At 39.8% G+C, this 17,077-nt stretch overlaps 1 protein-coding gene, 2 long non-coding RNA genes and 3 other non-coding genes across 10 annotated transcripts in view; 3 read left to right on the top strand and 3 right to left on the bottom strand.

The window, feature by feature from the left end:
* Window positions 1-701: 701 nt before the first annotated feature.
* Window positions 702-1,221, bottom strand: LOC128263015 (uncharacterized). Its single transcript, XR_008268398.1, has 2 exons — window positions 1,048-1,221; window positions 702-964 (listed from the first exon to the last, which is right to left on the bottom strand). It is a non-coding gene; the product is annotated as an uncharacterized LOC128263015 (long non-coding RNA).
* Window positions 1,222-8,291: 7,070 nt separating this feature from the next.
* LOC128263016 (uncharacterized) lies at window positions 8,292-8,712 on the top strand. The gene is made up of 2 exons (XR_008268399.1): window positions 8,292-8,388; window positions 8,449-8,712. It is a non-coding gene; the product is annotated as an uncharacterized LOC128263016 (long non-coding RNA).
* A 4,542-nt stretch (window positions 8,713-13,254) lies between these two features.
* Window positions 13,255-13,326, top strand: Trnap-agg (transfer RNA proline (anticodon AGG)). Its single transcript has one exon. It is a non-coding gene; the product is annotated as a tRNA-Pro (tRNA).
* Window positions 13,327-13,722: 396 nt separating this feature from the next.
* Trnap-agg (transfer RNA proline (anticodon AGG)) lies at window positions 13,723-13,794 on the bottom strand. The gene has a single exon. It is a non-coding gene; the product is annotated as a tRNA-Pro (tRNA).
* A 209-nt stretch (window positions 13,795-14,003) lies between these two features.
* Trnap-agg (transfer RNA proline (anticodon AGG)) lies at window positions 14,004-14,075 on the top strand. The gene has a single exon. It is a non-coding gene; the product is annotated as a tRNA-Pro (tRNA).
* Window positions 14,076-14,272: 197 nt separating this feature from the next.
* Window positions 14,273-17,077, bottom strand: part of LOC128263009 (protein outspread) — a 121,651-nt gene continuing 118,846 nt past the window's right edge. For 4 of the 5 annotated variants that reach the window (XM_052997642.1, XM_052997639.1, XM_052997640.1 and 1 more), the window contains 6 exons: window positions 16,637-16,771; window positions 16,424-16,563; window positions 16,216-16,365; window positions 16,054-16,165; window positions 15,503-15,851; window positions 14,273-15,216 (listed from right to left, as the gene is read on the bottom strand). In XM_052997642.1, the coding sequence (XP_052853602.1) occupies window positions 15,005-15,216; window positions 15,503-15,851; window positions 16,054-16,165; window positions 16,216-16,365; window positions 16,424-16,563; window positions 16,637-16,771 (1,098 nt within the window). In that variant the 3' untranslated portion in view covers window positions 14,273-15,004. The remainder of the gene's footprint in view (window positions 15,217-15,502; window positions 15,852-16,053; window positions 16,166-16,215; window positions 16,366-16,423; window positions 16,564-16,636; window positions 16,772-17,077) is intronic. The other variant, XM_052997643.1, reaches the window with a different exon arrangement.

Here is a 17,077-nt window from a genome sequence, read left to right on the forward strand (position 1 = left end):
GAGGCTCGTTATGTGACTGGTGACTTGGTTTTGTTGCAAGTCACTTGAAAAGTCATTAATCATTTTGGGGGATTTCGCTTTTTGCGCCATTTCGGCCGTAGCTGTGCGCCGAGCTGTCGGAGTCGCTGGATTTCGACTTCGCAGTGCTGCAGAAATCCATCACGCACCCAAATGGCAACCACCCAAACAGGCGGATATCCAAACATCCCAACATCCAAACAGGCAACAGCCAACAGGCAACAGCTAACAGCCAACATCAATGTCAACGTCAGGCGGAGCGGGACGCGGATGTGTGCGCGGATGTGAGCGCGGATGTGAGCGCGGACAAGGCGACGGCAGCGACGTCTGACAGGCGGAAGAAAAGAGCCACCCATCAAGTGAGCTGGGCCAGAAAGGAGGAGTCGCCGAATGAAAGTGCTTTGTGATTAGGAGTCAAAGCATATGCTTTTTAATTTGCATGTCAGCTCGCGGTGCCAGTTTGCCGTTGGCCAGATGATGTTCTGCACGCTCGGCTTAGATTAGAATGCCTGTCTATGGCACCTCGAGATAGTCAGCAGGTTACTATTCGCAATTTGTGGACTTGTTATGCGGACTATGTGGGAGATACTGTAGGTAACAAAGGGTACAGGCTACCTTGTAATGATGGCTTAACCAAGTCGTATGATTTAACTCTAGGAAGAATTCGAGAAACACACATTACGTAATTTTGGTTCAGAAAATGATTACTTTATTTGCTTTGATATCATTACAGAAGTTTTGTTTCGTAGTTCAGTTAGTTTCTTCTGCCCATATTATATCTAGGAGGTGGAGCTTGAGCAGATCTTTGAGCGGATCGTTGAGCAGATAAGTCTGTGATTACGTAGCCACCGCTTTGGGCGACTTCATCGGTTGGTGGGGGTGGACATTGTGGAAGAACATGCCCGAAAACCTGCACAACCACGGCCAGCACGGCAACAAGTAGAGCCTGTAAGAATTATATATATATGTTAAACTTCTTCTATATTGTTCTTGTGTTCTTCTATGTTTTGTTTTTGTGTCTTGACTCACCAATAACTTCATCTCGACAAATATTCTGAGTATGAGCTCTTCCTCAGACTGCAACGGTATTTATAGCCCAGAGCAGCTCCTTATCGCATTTTGCTTATGGCTGCGATAATCGACTTCGAGGTCATCTTATTTCTCGGTAAAAAGAAAATTACATCAATGTTTTCACAGAATCGGAATTATCGGGTAAATATTCTTTCCAGTAATTTTTGATGCGAGAGTTACACTTTGTTTTTATAGTATATTTGCATGTATTTCGTTTTCCATTTCAAAACAGGAAAACTAATATTCCAATTAATATTAAGTATTATAATTTACGAATTTAACCCACAGTAATAAAAACATTGATCTTATAATAACAACAAGAGGACAGATCTTGTCGGAATTGTTTACTGTAAGGAGTAGAAAATAAAAGTTATTGGAAATGATTTTCTTGATGACTTAATATATTGCACAACTATGGCAAAAGTTTCAAGTTTATCTATGTTAACAACATTTAATCAAAATTAAAAGTTTCAAGTTTATCTATGTTAACAACATTTAATCAAAATTAGTAAGAATAACTAAGTTAAGCCGGTATGGTTTTACTTTTTAAAAATTCAAAAGTGGTAGACTATCTAACATTTTACATTACATTATCATTTGTAATATTGAACGGCGCCATCTAGCCATCAATGATTATAGACCATTTTTTGTGTATTATTCATTCGGTAAATTTTCTCATTTATTCGGAAAATTTTCCCATTTTCGGTGATATTTCTCACTTTCGGTCCCATTTCTCCCTCACGCCATCTAGCGATCAACCCTTATTGCCTAAGGTTTTCCCCTTTGACTACATGTATTTTACACCAGCTCGCGTTTATACAAGATCTTAACCATGATTTGACGAGTTTTGACTATTACAAAACAATAGACTGAAAATACAACAGACTTAAAGATAATTAAATGGCAACTATGAAATCAGGACTTAAAAGTTGGTTGTTAAAACTATTGTTTATTTTCTTGATGACTTAAAATATATGTTAACAACATTTGATCAAAATTAGTGATAAGAGGAATTAAGTTTACCCGGTATGCTTTTACTTTTTGTAAATTTAAAAATGGTAGAATATTTTACATTTTACATTACCTTACATTTTCATTTGTATTAATTTATGGCTCCATCTAGCGGTCATTAATTACAAACCATTTTATGAGTTGGTGTGTGTCCTAACTATGTTTTGACGAAACAGCAGTAGCTGCTTTGAAACTTAACGAAACCTTAACTTACTGTTAATTCGTTAACAGAAAATTATAATTGTGTGTAACTCAACAAAACCCTAACAGAACTGTGTTAACTCGTTAACAGAAAATTATTAATGTCTAAATTTCTTTTATTTAATGTTAATGTTCTAAAATGTTAAAATATTGCTTTAAATAAAAATAGTAAAAACACAACCAGCATTAAACGTAATTGCCCCTTTTACTGTAATACAGTATTGCCGATTTAAAAATTAAAAAAACATAATTAAACAGAAAAAAATGCGTAAATACTTTGGTTCAGATAAATATTCTAAATATTTATATTGCAAAAAAATAAGAAAAAATAAGGGGGATATAGCAATATCAGGTGTTGAAAAATAATTCTCCTTTTGTAAATAATATTTATCGCAATGTGTATAACAAAGTAACGATAATTTCCCATGTTTTAATGTTATAAAGTATATGGTAAAATAATCATATAAACTACATATGTATTTTCTAAATGCCACAAAGGATTAACCAGGAAATGCTAAGTAACTCAATAGCACTTGCTACCTGTCACCTGCCACTCGGCCATTGAAGTCCACTAAAAGCTGGCCAGTTAATAACGCACACTCGTCTCCCACCCAAAGGCAGTCACTTAATGCAGATTCGCTGGAGGCGCGGAGGCTAATTAAAACAGCAGTTAAATTAGCGACGTATAGATGGGCGAGCATTTGACAAATTGTCAGCCGGACCGCCATACAAGGCCAAATCGAAGCGAATCGAAACCCGCCGCATCGATCAGCGGCGACAGAAACACTTTGCCTGTCGTCTGTCGTCTGTCGGCTGGTTTTGGCCATCTGGCGCAGACTCGGAGTCGAGTTGGCCAATTCCTGGGCCGTAAGATGCCGTTAAATGGACACGAAGCGCGAGCCACATCCACATCCACATCTACAGAAAAAGCTAATGCCAGATTGAGAGGCCCAGACTTGCCGCAGTTCTCGCTCTGCGTAGCCAGAGATGCTTCCTGTTTGATAAATTTGAAAATCAATTGAAAATGGCCGAAAGGCCGACGCATCTTGGTGGGAGACAGGCAAACACACACGGGCCAAGAGAGATTCGCGGAAAAGCAGCTGGAAGCTGTTCCGAGTTGAATCCCCAGTCGGAGATGCTGCCCCTGGGAACTGCAAACGCCAGTCACCGCTAAAACTAAACTTTTAAGCAAGCCAAGTGTTTCTGTAGGATAGGAATTGTATTAGTCGTTCACCAGTATTTTTTAATCTTAATTCTGTCTCATTCTGCACATAAAAAATTGTAAAAAAAATTGCTTCTAATGTTATTAGTTTAAATCAGGTTATATGCTAAACTAGTTATAAACACTCGTCACATACAAGTTTTGAAATAACAATAAATGATTTAAGAAAATCAAAGCTAAGAATTAAACTACATTTTATAATGATTTTATGAAACAAATTGGTATTCACACAAAGAATGCTTGGAATCAAAAGTTCGGAAACAAGTTTTCTTTATAATCTAGTGTCTAGTAATTACCATTATCTCTTCCCAAAAAATATCGGCTATTCCAAGGTTTATTGGTAAAAATCCAAAGCTAACTATGTAAAACAGACATTTGATTGATCTGTTATTTTTAATTTATCTTCACGCTATTTCCTATATTTTTTCAAAGACAAATATTTTAGAATACGTCTCTAGCGTTACTTAGTGTACTAATTATACTTTTTAAGCTTTAAAACTGGCTTTTTCTAAAGACAAACTTGAATGAATGTACTTATTTCAAGGTCAAATTTTATTCAATAGGATTTCCTAATTATCAGCCACTCAGTTGCAAATATAACACAATAAATATCTAATTTTACTGAATGAAAATTCTCACTTCCCACTTTGTAATCACCTGTCACTGTCGCATCTCTGGCACTGGCCATAACCCAGAATATTTTAGTTTTTTATTGATATTTTCTGGCCATCTATTTACCGCGGCTGGATCATCTGCCCGCTGTCCGAGCCCCTCGTCGATCGATGCAAATAAATCACTATGGAAAATGCAGTCGATGAAAAAAAGCGACGCGTAAGTGCCGCCAAATAAATTTCGCAATTTATTTATTGCAGAGTCCGCGCGGCTGCCGTTCGATTTGGCTGAGGATGGAGATTTGGGAGATGCGGAGTTGGGGAAATGGGGATTCCCCTCGCACTTTAAAGTCCGTTCGTTGTGGTCAGGTTTTTGGCTATCGGCGAAACAGGCGCGTCGCGGAAGAGAAGTATTTTATTTCATTGCCAGCAAATTGGCAATAAGTGAAATTTGTTGGCCCCGCTCGGCAGGTGTGTGTTTGTGTTTTGTGTTCTGTGTACTGTGCCAATGGCGATTGAAGGAAAAGAAAATTTGAATCGCACGCTGATTCCCTTACTGGGAAAATTGGGTTAGCAATGCCAGCACACAAAGCAAATGTGGGGGGCGTGGCCGGGCCTTTTAGCAGGTCCTTAAGAGCCACTTAATATATCATCTGGCTGGCTGGCTGGCTGGCTGGATTAATTTGCCGATTGCAGGCACCTGCGAATGTGAATGCGAGTGCGAACACCCGTAACCGATCGACTCTGACCCATTTCCCCATTGTTGTTAACATTCACTTTTGTGTCCGTAATTTATTGTTATGCCTGCGCCTTCTTTAACGGCATCATTTTTGCATAAATAAATCAGCCGACTCGCCACGGCGGGCAAAGTGCAAATGAATTAGCATTTGTATTCACCCGATTCCCATACGCATCATTAGCCAAAGAGGCGGCATCAAGTGCAATTTAACCGTTAACAAAAGCCCATTGTGGGCTAACAACCCATTGTGTGTGAGTGTGTGGAAAAAGCCTTTTACCTGCGGCGAGAAAAGAATCCGCTCCGCGCAGACGCAAATTGATTGAACGCCGCGAAGGAGTTGGAGTTGAAGTCAACGTCGAAGTAGGAGTAGAAGTCGTCGCAGCGCAGAACCTGGCTAATGACCGCAAATTAACACTGGCCAAGGAGCCGCAAGACGAGTGTGTCATTAACAGAAGTGTTTGCCATCGGAGGAGGATGGAGTATGGAGTATGGAGTATGGAGGATGGAGGCTGGCTGCTGGAGAAATGGAGATTCGGAGATTCGGAGGAGGTGGTCGAGTGGCAGCCACTCACTTTGGCGCGGGCTTTTAGCATATCTTCTAATAGATCGCCAACTTGGCATACTTAACTCACGTTCCGAGTTAGTGTTTGCCTTAACTCTTTCTGGCCAGTTGACCGTGCTAAGTTGGGCCATAAATCGGCAGTTAACGCTAGCAGATCTGCGGCTACCGTCCTCGCCGCGGGCATTCATAACTTAAAGATTCTTCAACGAGGAGAAAGAACTGCTACATATGATGCAAAAGATAATCTAGGCCTTAAAGTATAACGGGTTTTGAGTTTTAACAACACAATCAATGAATTCCTAAGCCACATGGCACAAAAATCAATTTCCCAACTTAATTTATTCTTTATAGTTCCCATTTACTATTATTTCTCCAATCGTTATTTAATGAAATTCCCCCAATAACAAAGATACATTGTATCATATCCTCCAGCTAATACACTTTCCATCTAGCTCAGTATCAGCGATACACTTTCATGTGGGAAGTATCACCGAACTGAGCCATATCTCGTCCAATTATCAATCGCTATATAAAGCTATCCGTTCCACCCCGCTCTTCAATTTGCAATTCGAGGCGAAAACCCAGGGAAAACACAACATTTCGTTTGCAAATTGCTTGTGTGTAGGTTTTGGACAACTTTTTCTGTTAGCATCTTTCTATTCCTATAATTACCACAGAAATCGAATAACGAGCTGCTGCAACAACGATCAAAAACGAAACAAAGAAAAAAAACAAAGATCCTAATGGGGGCGGATGGGGAGTAACTGGGGATATTGGGAAAACTGGGTCAGCTCTGTGGCATTATTGGTTTAGTGGATCAAACCGACAACGACTACGCAAAAGGCAATTTCAGTTGCAGAGGAAAACGAAATAAAACAAAAAGCATGAGCATGAGGACCTCCACCGGCCACATTTATTAGATCAATGTCTCGGCAACAGCTACCCACAAGACTGAGACTCAGGCTGAGACTCAGGCTGCTGAATAAATTGCAGAGGCTGCGGCCTACTCGAGCAGCAAGAAAACACAAAATCAAACGAATGACTAGCATGAGGCCAATATATAATAATGGTTAAACGCCCAGGCAGCAAGCTCCACACTGCACTGCACTGCACTGCAGCAACATCTAATAACAGCAGCAACTTCTGCAGCGGCAACAAGAACAAGCAAACAACCAAACAACCAAACAACCAAACAACTAAACAACCAGCAACCAACTGCCCATTAAACGGAGCTCCAGAGAATCCACCTCGATTGGCATTGGCGAAACAATTTAAATAGAATTCGCCATCATCAATGTGGAAACTCGAATTGAATTTGTTGCTGATGCATGTCCAAGTTGCTGCTGTTCATGTACAATTTTCCAGCACCACCCAACCAAAAAATTCGGATGGCGAAAATAATCATTAAAATAAATTGGTAGCTAAAATATATGTGAATGATTTATATACTCTAGAAAATATTGTAGAAAATGAAACAGTAAAGATTATAAAGATAGCACTCCACAAAATAATCCTTTTATTTTATATATACAAATTACTTCTTATCTTATATAATTTGTTAGTGTCGGTACACTTTTTAGAAACTTTTTAGTTTCTTTAAGAAGAGGTTTGACTTTTATCCATATTGGCATTTGTTTAGTCCTTTAAATAAATGACTGCCAAGCTAAATAAAAGGCTTAGTTAATCTTGCAGTAAATTGATTCCATATTTTACCAGCTAGAATCTAGTCAAATTGGATAAATATCCATTGAAACTTTATTTTTTGCCAGGGTAGTGGACAGCATCACAGAGAATTTGTAGGAAACGCATGGGCCCACTTGCTGGAAGATTTATATGCATTCATGCTCGGTATTAGAAAATTGTCTGGGCAAATGTTTTCGGCAAGCGTGTTGCACATGTTGCACATGTTGCACTTGTTGCACATGCTGCTGCCGCCGCACAGTTGCACAGCCACAAAGTTTCTCCAGCAAGATCAATAAAACCTGGCCGGCTACTGGCCTTGCTTTGGTCGGTTCCGCCTATTGCCGTTTGTTGCCTGCCTCACTGCCTGCCTGCATATTAATTTATGTTTCGACATTTGCCTTGGCCCGGAGAATTTCCCAACCACACCCAACTACAATTTGTTGTTTTGCCTCTGCATCTGCTGTTGCTGTTGCTGTTGCTGCTGGTGCTTTTCGGCTGACAAGCAATGCCTAAAATTCAATTAAAAATATTAAGGCTGAGCCTGGGCTACTGCTTATTAGACTTTTGGACCGAACATTTCTTCATGGCATTTGATTTGGGGTTCTGCCGACGTGCCCTCGCCTTCGGGCTGGAGAACATTTTCGATCAGCGATCTGAGATCGACCCCTTGAGCCCCTCAAACCAGTGGTTTGCTCGATTGCTTTGGCTACCGATCAACGAGCAAAATATCCCCGAAAGTGTGTTTATCCAAGCGGTACCGCAAATTATCACTGCTCGTTAACAAAAGCGTTTTTGTTTACGACTTGATGGCTAGAAATTGCTATGACGATTTTCAAGAAGTTTTTACTTGCAAATCGACAAAGAAATCTTTACTGTAAGGTATTTGGAAATTATTTACAATTAGCAATTTAAAGAGCACTCATTAAAATTGTCCGAAAAAAATGATTTATTGCCTTTGGTTACTTAAAGCTAAATATTTTTTTTGTATGTCTACATGGAAAACAGAAACAGACACAAATAAGAGCATAAGTATCTTCCCATGAAAAGTACGTGAAAAGATTAAAAAATACGTGGTAAGACTACCTTGCAAATTACTTACAATATATGTAGGCGCAATTCTTTGAAAATATTAATGTGTATTTAATTCTAATGAGAATTAAATATATAGCACTTATTAATGCAAGCGATAAGGAGCTGCTCTGGGGTATAAATACAGTTGGACGATGATTAGAACCCTATATTCAGAATATCTGTCGTGATGAATTTCTTGGTGAGTCAAGTAGCTTAGAAAATTACAGAATATGATTTAAAGATGTTTTAATTTTCACAGGCTACCCTTTTTGCAGTGCTGGCTGTTCACTTAATGGCGGCCTTCCCCGTTTTCGGGCATGTTCCTTCCCAATATCCACGTGCATCAACTGATAATGGCTCAAAAGGCGGTGGCTACGTAATTTCAGATTTTTCTGCTCAGCGATATGGTCAACGACCTACTGTTCATGAATATGAATATGATTCACCTCGTTACAATTTCAGAAAAAACTAATTGAAACATGACATGCCTTTATTGTTTCAAGTGCAATTAAAATAACTAATAGTCAGAAAACCAAAACATTATTGCTGTAGGTTAAACATTATTTTGTACTTGAATGATAACTTTTTTATTTATGTATTCACAAGCACTTTTATGCATTCTAAACACTACATAAAGTATATTAACGAATTTCCAAAACAAAACATAACGCAGTTAGGATCCAAACGATATGCTATTGATTTATTGTAAAGCCCTTAGCACTATTTGCAATTTTTCAGGTAGGGCTTTGCTTTTGCAGTACAAAATACTTACCAAAATTTCCCCTCTCGTGGAAACGATCCTGGGACAACAAGAGATTCGCGATGATTTTGACCATGTTAATTCCCTTGGGGGTGTGTGCTCTGTTACGTTAAATTCGGCCAAAAAAAAGACACGCACTGTGCCGGCTCCAATCCGTTAAGCAGCAGAAACGAGAAACGGTCGACAAATTTATGACTTCACAGTTACGTACGGATGCAGATCCCAGAAGGGGGATCGGATCTTTTGACTGTGTGCCCAACTACCGCACAATTTACGATCGGTTCATTTAGGTGGCCCATTGTCCGATGCACCAATGCAACGATGTACCGATGCACCGATGTACCGATGTTTATGCAATGTTTTTGTGATTTCATATCGGCCAGCTGGGAATTTGTAGCGGCAACGCCTTGGCCATCGCCTTTCATTGTGGGCGTTGAATCTGGCCATCGCCCGCCACTCCTTTGCCCCAAACTTCAGGGATTGCAGTGCCATCTCCATTGGGTCTTTCTCTTTTGTCTGGTAGAAGCGCAAGGCGCATCCTAGCCAAATATGTGCGAGCCAAAAACGTGAGCCGAACAAATTGTTGCTGCCTTAAATAGTAAACAGATTTTTTCGTTCATTCCTGGCACGGCCAAAAACGGGGTCTGCGTATTACGGCAGCCAAAGCCAAAGCCAAAGGCAAAGCAAAAGCAGAGGCTGCCGTCGATTCTTCCCAGCCGATTCCCAGAGGGTTGAGCTGGGTCAATCCTCGGCAGAGGTCCCCAGGAGCATTTAAAAATCAATTTGGGCGCATTTATGTTTCACACGATGGCCCAGAGAGAAACAGAAACGAAACAGAAACAGAAACAGAAACAGAAACAGCGAAGTCTGCAAGTCGGGGAAGTCGCGTTTGATGATTATCTCGGTTTGTGTGACTTTCGGTTTCCAAGCTCGTGTACGAACCACGTATATATGGTGTGTGCCTGGAAAATGGATAAATGGATGGAAATGTGTGTCACCGGGTCTCTGTGTCCCTCCTCCCCCTCCTCTTCCTAGCTGGCAATCCTCCAACTTTAGCCGCAACTCCCATTTCCATTCCCAATTCGAAACAATTACCAATTGTTTATTTGTTCTTACAACTTGTTGTCGACTTCCCCAGTGGCCTGGTGGTGGTGCTTGTGGTGCTTGTGGTGTTGGTGGTGGTTCCACCAATCCCAATCCCAATCCCAATACCGATCCCCTCTTCGCCTCCACGAATTCATCAATTGCCACACTATCTTGATCTCGAGTCGGCGCACAGAAGTTTACTCTGTCGAAACGGTCCCAAACCGAAACTTTCCTTGGCCACTTTGACAGTCGGCACTTTATCTTCGCCGGCTTTTAATTTCACTAATGACAAACTAATGACAATTGATGGCCGTACACGTTTATGAAAATGGAAAACCTAATGAAACTGAATTTTCCAATGTGAGCCAAGTCAAGTTAAACCAGCCGCGCAAAGTCCGAATGTCAATATGTTCAATCAATCAGGCGTAATGTGCAAGAGGTTGTTCAACTAAATATATATTTGAAGGAGTTTAAATATTAATCATATATAGTTTTTTTTTTCAAAGTTGAAATTGGAAATCAGTTTTAAAATAGGTTACAGAGCCTTAAACTGAATTTCACAAGCTTAAAGATTGGAATAAAAATTGTATCTTTAAAAAAGTATTTTCTGCATTCGAATTAAAATTTATTAAATAATTCTGCATTATAAAACATGCTATTCCTGTGTAATAAATAACATATCGTTCTCATAGATAACCTTTACCTTGATAAAATAAATATTTTATAAAGTTAACCTGTTTAAATTGATTTTTGGCGTATACCTTCCAATTAGCTCGGTTATTGAATAAAATGTGGCACCGCCACACACATTTGGTGAATGCCCGCGGAGGCATTTCAAGATCGCGGCACTCGTAAATCGCCGAGGCCTGGAAACATTTGCCGCGACCAGCCCACAAAGCGATCTTGAAGACAATCCGCAACAGGGATGACTAGAAAAGTATGCCAGCAGCGTTTTCGAGTTGCAGTTGTTACTGTTGCTGTGCTGCTGCTGCTGCTGCTTCTGCTTCTGCTTCTGCTGCACAGAAGTTGTCATCGTCAATTAGTTTAAAGGCAGTATAAATTTATGTTAACAGCTACCAAACATAATATCCCCTGAGAGTCGGAACGAAACGAAACCATTTTCCCTTTTCACCATGTTTTCAGCAGGAGAAGAGGGGCAACATCAACGCCAGCTACCGTTTCTGCCACTGTTGCAAGTTGCTGATGTTGCTGTTGCTGCTGTTGCTGTTGCTGTTGCTGCTGTTGCTGTTGCTGCCTTGGCATTGTTTTGGGGCGCGCGATTTCGTGGCCGTTATAACAGGCCCAAAGAATCCAATGCGGACGTTATGCCTCAATGAAGTCAGAGTCAGAGTCTCAGTTGGATCTGGGATCCCGAGAAGAAGGCCAATTGGGTCGTGGCTGGGCCTTTGATGTTGTCGCAGTTTGTTAGAATCTGCTGCTGCTGATGCTGCTGCTGCTGTTGCTGCTGCTGTGGCAAGGAACCACAATAAGAAACAAAAAATTGCACATGGCCCAGGCGTAGCATTATTTAATGTAATCGATCGTGATGGGTTTGTTCTAATTTGCGGTGATTTTGTTTTTGGCGCTTGTTAAGAACTGCCAGAGTGAAAGAGCCAGGCGAAATCCTTTGAAGTTGGTCAACGATTTAGTGTCGTATCTCTTATGGTACATTATAAAAGTTTACGAGACCGTGTTTAATTAGTTGGGGGCAGGACGTGAGTGGTCGAGGTGTCATAAATTGCCTTGGCCTGTCGAATTTTTCACAGTCGGAAATTATGGTTTAGTAATTGGATTAATGAAAAAGATTATCGGCGGAGAAAAGCTTTTTCACTAAATATCTCCAAAACAAATTTTGTTTGGATGTACCACCATTTTTTAAATTTCCACATACATGAACTATTTGTCATTAGTAAGCCTTTTTGTTAAAGTAAAAGTAAGTAAAGATTGTCATTTAATAAATCAATTTTAGTTTCCAAAATAATATAAAGGTCAGTCCCAGATCTTTGTACTTTTAATACCCACTATCTCTGACAAACTTCAATATTTTTTTCTCCATGTATCACTGTTTTCAAGCTTTGTTCTTATTTCTAGTTGCGTATCACACACTAATCAGAGCTCGTATGCGAAGTCTTTTCTCAATTTCAAGTTGGAAAATTGCATGGACAACTAGATGGTAATTGCAGGTGTGCAACATGGTAATGACGACTTTGGCCAGCGGGCTGCTGTTGGGTGGAAGTGGAGGCCCTAATTGAGGGATGATTGGATGGGACGGAGCGAGATCGGGAATTGCGTTGGGAAGAGGCGGTCGACTTCCACCCGATCATGCTCATTACTGGATACTTGTTATGGCTAGCAATGACCAGCTCACAACCCACCGGAATCAAAATCATAGATGACCCAAATTCTGGCATAGATATAAGTCATATGTGCTCGCAAACACTTTTGAGATGATTCTGAATCTCACTTCATATTTGAGATCATATATGAACCAAAAAAATAGTGTATAAGCTTAAATCTATAGGAAATCTTTTAAAGATTTTAACAATATATATTTTAGAAAGTTTTCTCGCCACCAAGGTAAGGATTTATTTCTAAAAATGTTGGCACAAACACATAAAACATTGTGTTTTATAAGTATGGTATCACTTTTTTATTTTTTAAATTAACTTACACTTTTATAAAATATTTCTATGTTAGAGTTGCGATCGCCACGACTTTCTTGCCTCGTTAGGATCTGTTTTTGTTTAACTCAAAGTGACGTCACAAACGCTCTGCTGCCCAAAAAGGCAATCGATCCAGAAGGAAAACACAACCCAAGTGACCAAAGCAGATATTCTCAGGAAAACTCCATAACAGCAAATGCATTCTGCATTTTAAACTCGCCAAAGGGTTTTTTAGTCCAGCGCACTTGCACGTCCCAAGGGAACGTTAGTTGACATTTATGGAATGGGACTTCTGCCTTCTTGGACTGCCTGCCAAGTCGCTTTTCTTTTTCACTTTTCTGAAAACCATTCCGATGCGGCAGACTGCCTGGAACCATCGACGTCTTAAGTGCGCTCATTTATTCAGCTGTTAGTTTTTGCTGCAGAAATTACTTGAAATCATGGTTTTTTGTCGCGTCTTCATTTTTCCTGGAAAGCTAAAGCTAAAGCTTTATTTGCACTCGCGAATGGAGTGGTCGCCATAACAAAATGGATTTTTAGCGCGCTTTATTCAACTGGCTCGTTGGTCTAGGGGTATGATTTCCGCTTAGGGTGCGGGAGGTCCCGGGTTCAAATCCCGGACGAGCCCAAGAGAAATTAACTTTTTTTTTAGTTTTTATTATTTATTTTAATTATTTCTGTTAGCGTTATATATTTTTTTAATGTAACTAGAAGTGAACAAATCATACAAGCTTAACGACATAACCACATGTGTGTTCTCTTATTTGCCTGCAAAGCATAAATAAAACCTAAACTCTACTTTGTTTGGCAGTGAAAACTTAAAACAATCTCCTGAAGAATTGAATATGTGTTTTATTTGTATTAATACTCAACAAGCCACAAATTTAACTTGACCGTTTCTAGCTTGAGCAGCTTACATAAGAGCAATACTTTTGTGAAAGTATTACTGCTTTAGCTCCTAAATAAAACTTATAAATCAGCTTCACTTTTAATATCAAATGTTGGGCAAAAAAGAAACAATCTTGGGCTCGTCCGGGATTTGAACCCGGGACCTCCCGCACCCTAAGCGGAAATCATACCCCTAGACCAACGAGCCAGGTGATCAACGCGGCTCACGAAATCAAAACTATTTTTCGCATTTAAAGTTTGTTTTGTTTACGTTTTCCAGTAAATTAATGGCCAAAATGATAATAATAACTGGTTTCGTGGCTACTTTCAAGGCTAGAGCTTTCTGTTGACCATGAAAGAGACCTGTTCTGCACGAGAGGTAAAGCAAGCAAGCTTTTAGACAGCCCAGCGCCAACTGGCTCGTTGGTCTAGGGGTATGATTTCCGCTTAGGGTGCGGGAGGTCCCGGGTTCAAATCCCGGACGAGCCCAAGAGAAACAACTTTTTTCTTCTTTTTTTTCAAATTATAAACATTGCTTATAGTTTTTATTTTTGTTGCACAAATAACGACTTATGGGTAAATAATATTAACATTTGTTGTTTTGCCCCACTTATTTAGTAAGATTAAAATTGCATTAATTTAGGTAAAATATAATTGATTAATACCAATGGTTAACAAAACAGAAGTAAAATTAGATGATTTATTGTTTGTATTTTCTTTATGTATAATGCATTTACATGTATGTAAGCTGAAAAGAATTTCGATATATTTAATACAAACGAAAAAAAGGGAAGCAGACAAGTTTGATGACTTGTCGCTGGCTTCGAAGTCAACCTATGAACTACATAAACATAAATAAATGACACATTTTGTGGACATAGAAAATTGGATAAACGTACAGTAGAATAACATACAGATACAATGATAGAATAGATGATAAATACATAAATTTGGCCCAAAATTGTTGATATTTTTGTAGCTGCTGATGACGCAGTGTGAATGCTGCTGCTTATATTTTTTGTTGGGGTTAGTATTCCATTGCTCGACGTCCCTTCCACTTTTGTTGATGGAGGGGGGTGAACAGTCTTTGTTAGCTTAACTCCAATTTAAATTTGAAGCTCCTCATATACAATTTTTACTCATCTGCTACATCACCAACATCATCATCATCATCATCATCATTATGATCTTCAACCAGTTTTGCGCTCTGTTAGAGAAATGTTATTCGTTTTATGTACAATACATCTTGATGTTGTGCCGTTCGATTTTGTCTTGCATTTGGTTGCTTGGTTATTAATATATTTTAAATAATTATAATTATTTAGTAATTATTAGCACTAATTATTCTTTGGTTGTTCCACTGGTTCTGTTTGTTGTTTGCTTTTGCTTTTGCTCTTGGTTATTGCATTTCGATTTGTTCATTGTGCTTTTTCTTCCTGGAGTTCATGTTGCTGAATGTTAATGACGGCAGCCGTTTTAAACATTTGCTTGTGACTGGGCTTATTTGGATCGGTTGTTGGTGCTGTTGTTTTTGTTTTTGTTGTTGTTGTTGTTAGTTCTGATGATGCTGGTGATGTCTGTGCAGCGGATTTTCTCAAACTTTTGCCAAACGTGGAGCTGCCCTTCAGACCTGTAACGAGTGCCAAAAACAAGAGAACACACCCAAAATTAGTTTAATTTTTCACCTTAGCAGTGAAAGCCAAACAAAAGTTGGCCAAACAGAGATATTTGTATGTGTGTGTGTGTTTACTTCGAGAGGAGCACTGAAAAGGGCCAGGATAGGTGTGTACGGAAAGACAGACAGAAGCAGGGACAGCCGTGATGTGATATTGTGTAGAATGTAGAATATAAGAGTGCTCTGCCCCGAGGAGAGATAGAGAAGTGGATCGAGGAGAATGTTATGCTTTTGCGTTTACCTGGGAAGCTCAAACGATTCTGATAGATGGCGAATATATCGAAGGGCCTGTAGCATGGCTCGTAACCATCCTCGGGCCCATCGAGATCTCGAAAGAGGAGGGGGCTACTCTGATCAGAAGCGTTTGCGGCAGACACGGGGGAACAGTTTAGCATATGGGAGGGTATCACGAAGAGACTTTGCTCCATTTTCTCGGGCGGCGCTCGCGTTGAATCGGCGGTTTCTCTATCGGAGTTGGAATCAGAATCGGGATTGGACTCAGTGTCGCTCGAGGCCGCTGATGTGGTTGCTGTGGTTGTGGCAGTGGCAGTGGTTCTTGTTGCTGTTGCAGCCATTATTTGTGGTGTGGGCTTAGGTTTGTAGTTGGTGTTGTGTTGTTTGTGTTGTGTTTTTGTTTCGATTTTTTTTTTATTTTGTGGGATAGTGGAAGATGGTAACAAAGTGGATTAGTTGTTGTCTGCTGCTGTAGTGATTAGTGTTAGTCACAATTGATACAAGTTCGTCTGGTGTTAATTTAGGGGGATCTAAGTGGGTTTCAAGTTAATTTCTTACCTCGCTGTCTTCACAATCAGCACCCTCTCGAGCGTCGGTGGTCAGGCCCTGCACGAAGTGAACATCATTTGATGGATCATCGGAGGCCAAGTGGGCACGAAATTGCTTATTTCTGTAAGACACAAATATAAGGATCATTAGGCAGGACACAGATCATCTTACCTCAACTCCAGTTGCTGCATTTGCTGAAAATGCCTAAGCTTGCTGTTGGCCATATGCAGCTTTTCCTCCAGTGCAGCGTTTTCCACACACTTGATGGAATACTTCTCGGAAAAGGACAGAATTTCCATACGAAGCTCCCCGAGATCCTCCCTGGTTCGCAAAAAGAGTTTATTTAGAGAAATACTTTTGTTATTTAAGCATTACTTACTCCTTAAGTTTGGCTCCATCACCACGCATTTGTTCGCCTCTTTGGACCTGTCGCAGGAACTCCTGCTTGAATCGAGCTACCTCCCGCTGAACTTCACTCTGGTGTGCCTTTCTCATGGCATCCAAAGCAGCCAAAGTTGCCTATAAATTAAATAAATATAAACAGATATGTAAATTAATACTTGAAAGCGCTATAACTGGCTATTGGACTCACCTGAGTCTCCTCGGCCAGCGCAGTCTCCTTTTCGGCCAGCAGTCGCTCAATCTCCAACTTGTGTTTCTGCTCCAGGTCGCAGGTGAACCGTCTATGCGAAGTCTCCATGGCACTCAATCCCTTCTCACAGAGGGTCTGAGGTATATAAATTATATTGAAGATATTTAAGAAATGTTAATTATAATGTATTTATTTTTAAAAATAATTTTCAAGCTTCACTAAGAGAACACCAAAAAACTAATTTAGTTTTTTTGGATTTATGACCATGTTTTGTAAATTGATTTAATTGGGCCAAGTGTTTTATTACCACTTTTAGAGTGGAAACAGAAGAGAACAATTTTGAAAAAGGCTATGTTAAACTAAATATATTTTTATATAAACATGTTTTTAAAACTTAATTGTAAGAAGATCAGTCCCAAAACAAAAACTAAAGGATACAAT

The sequence above is a fragment of the Drosophila gunungcola genome, unplaced genomic scaffold, assembly GCF_025200985.1.
Source record: "Drosophila gunungcola strain Sukarami unplaced genomic scaffold, Dgunungcola_SK_2 000001F, whole genome shotgun sequence".
Taxonomy (NCBI): domain Eukaryota; kingdom Metazoa; phylum Arthropoda; class Insecta; order Diptera; family Drosophilidae; genus Drosophila; species Drosophila gunungcola.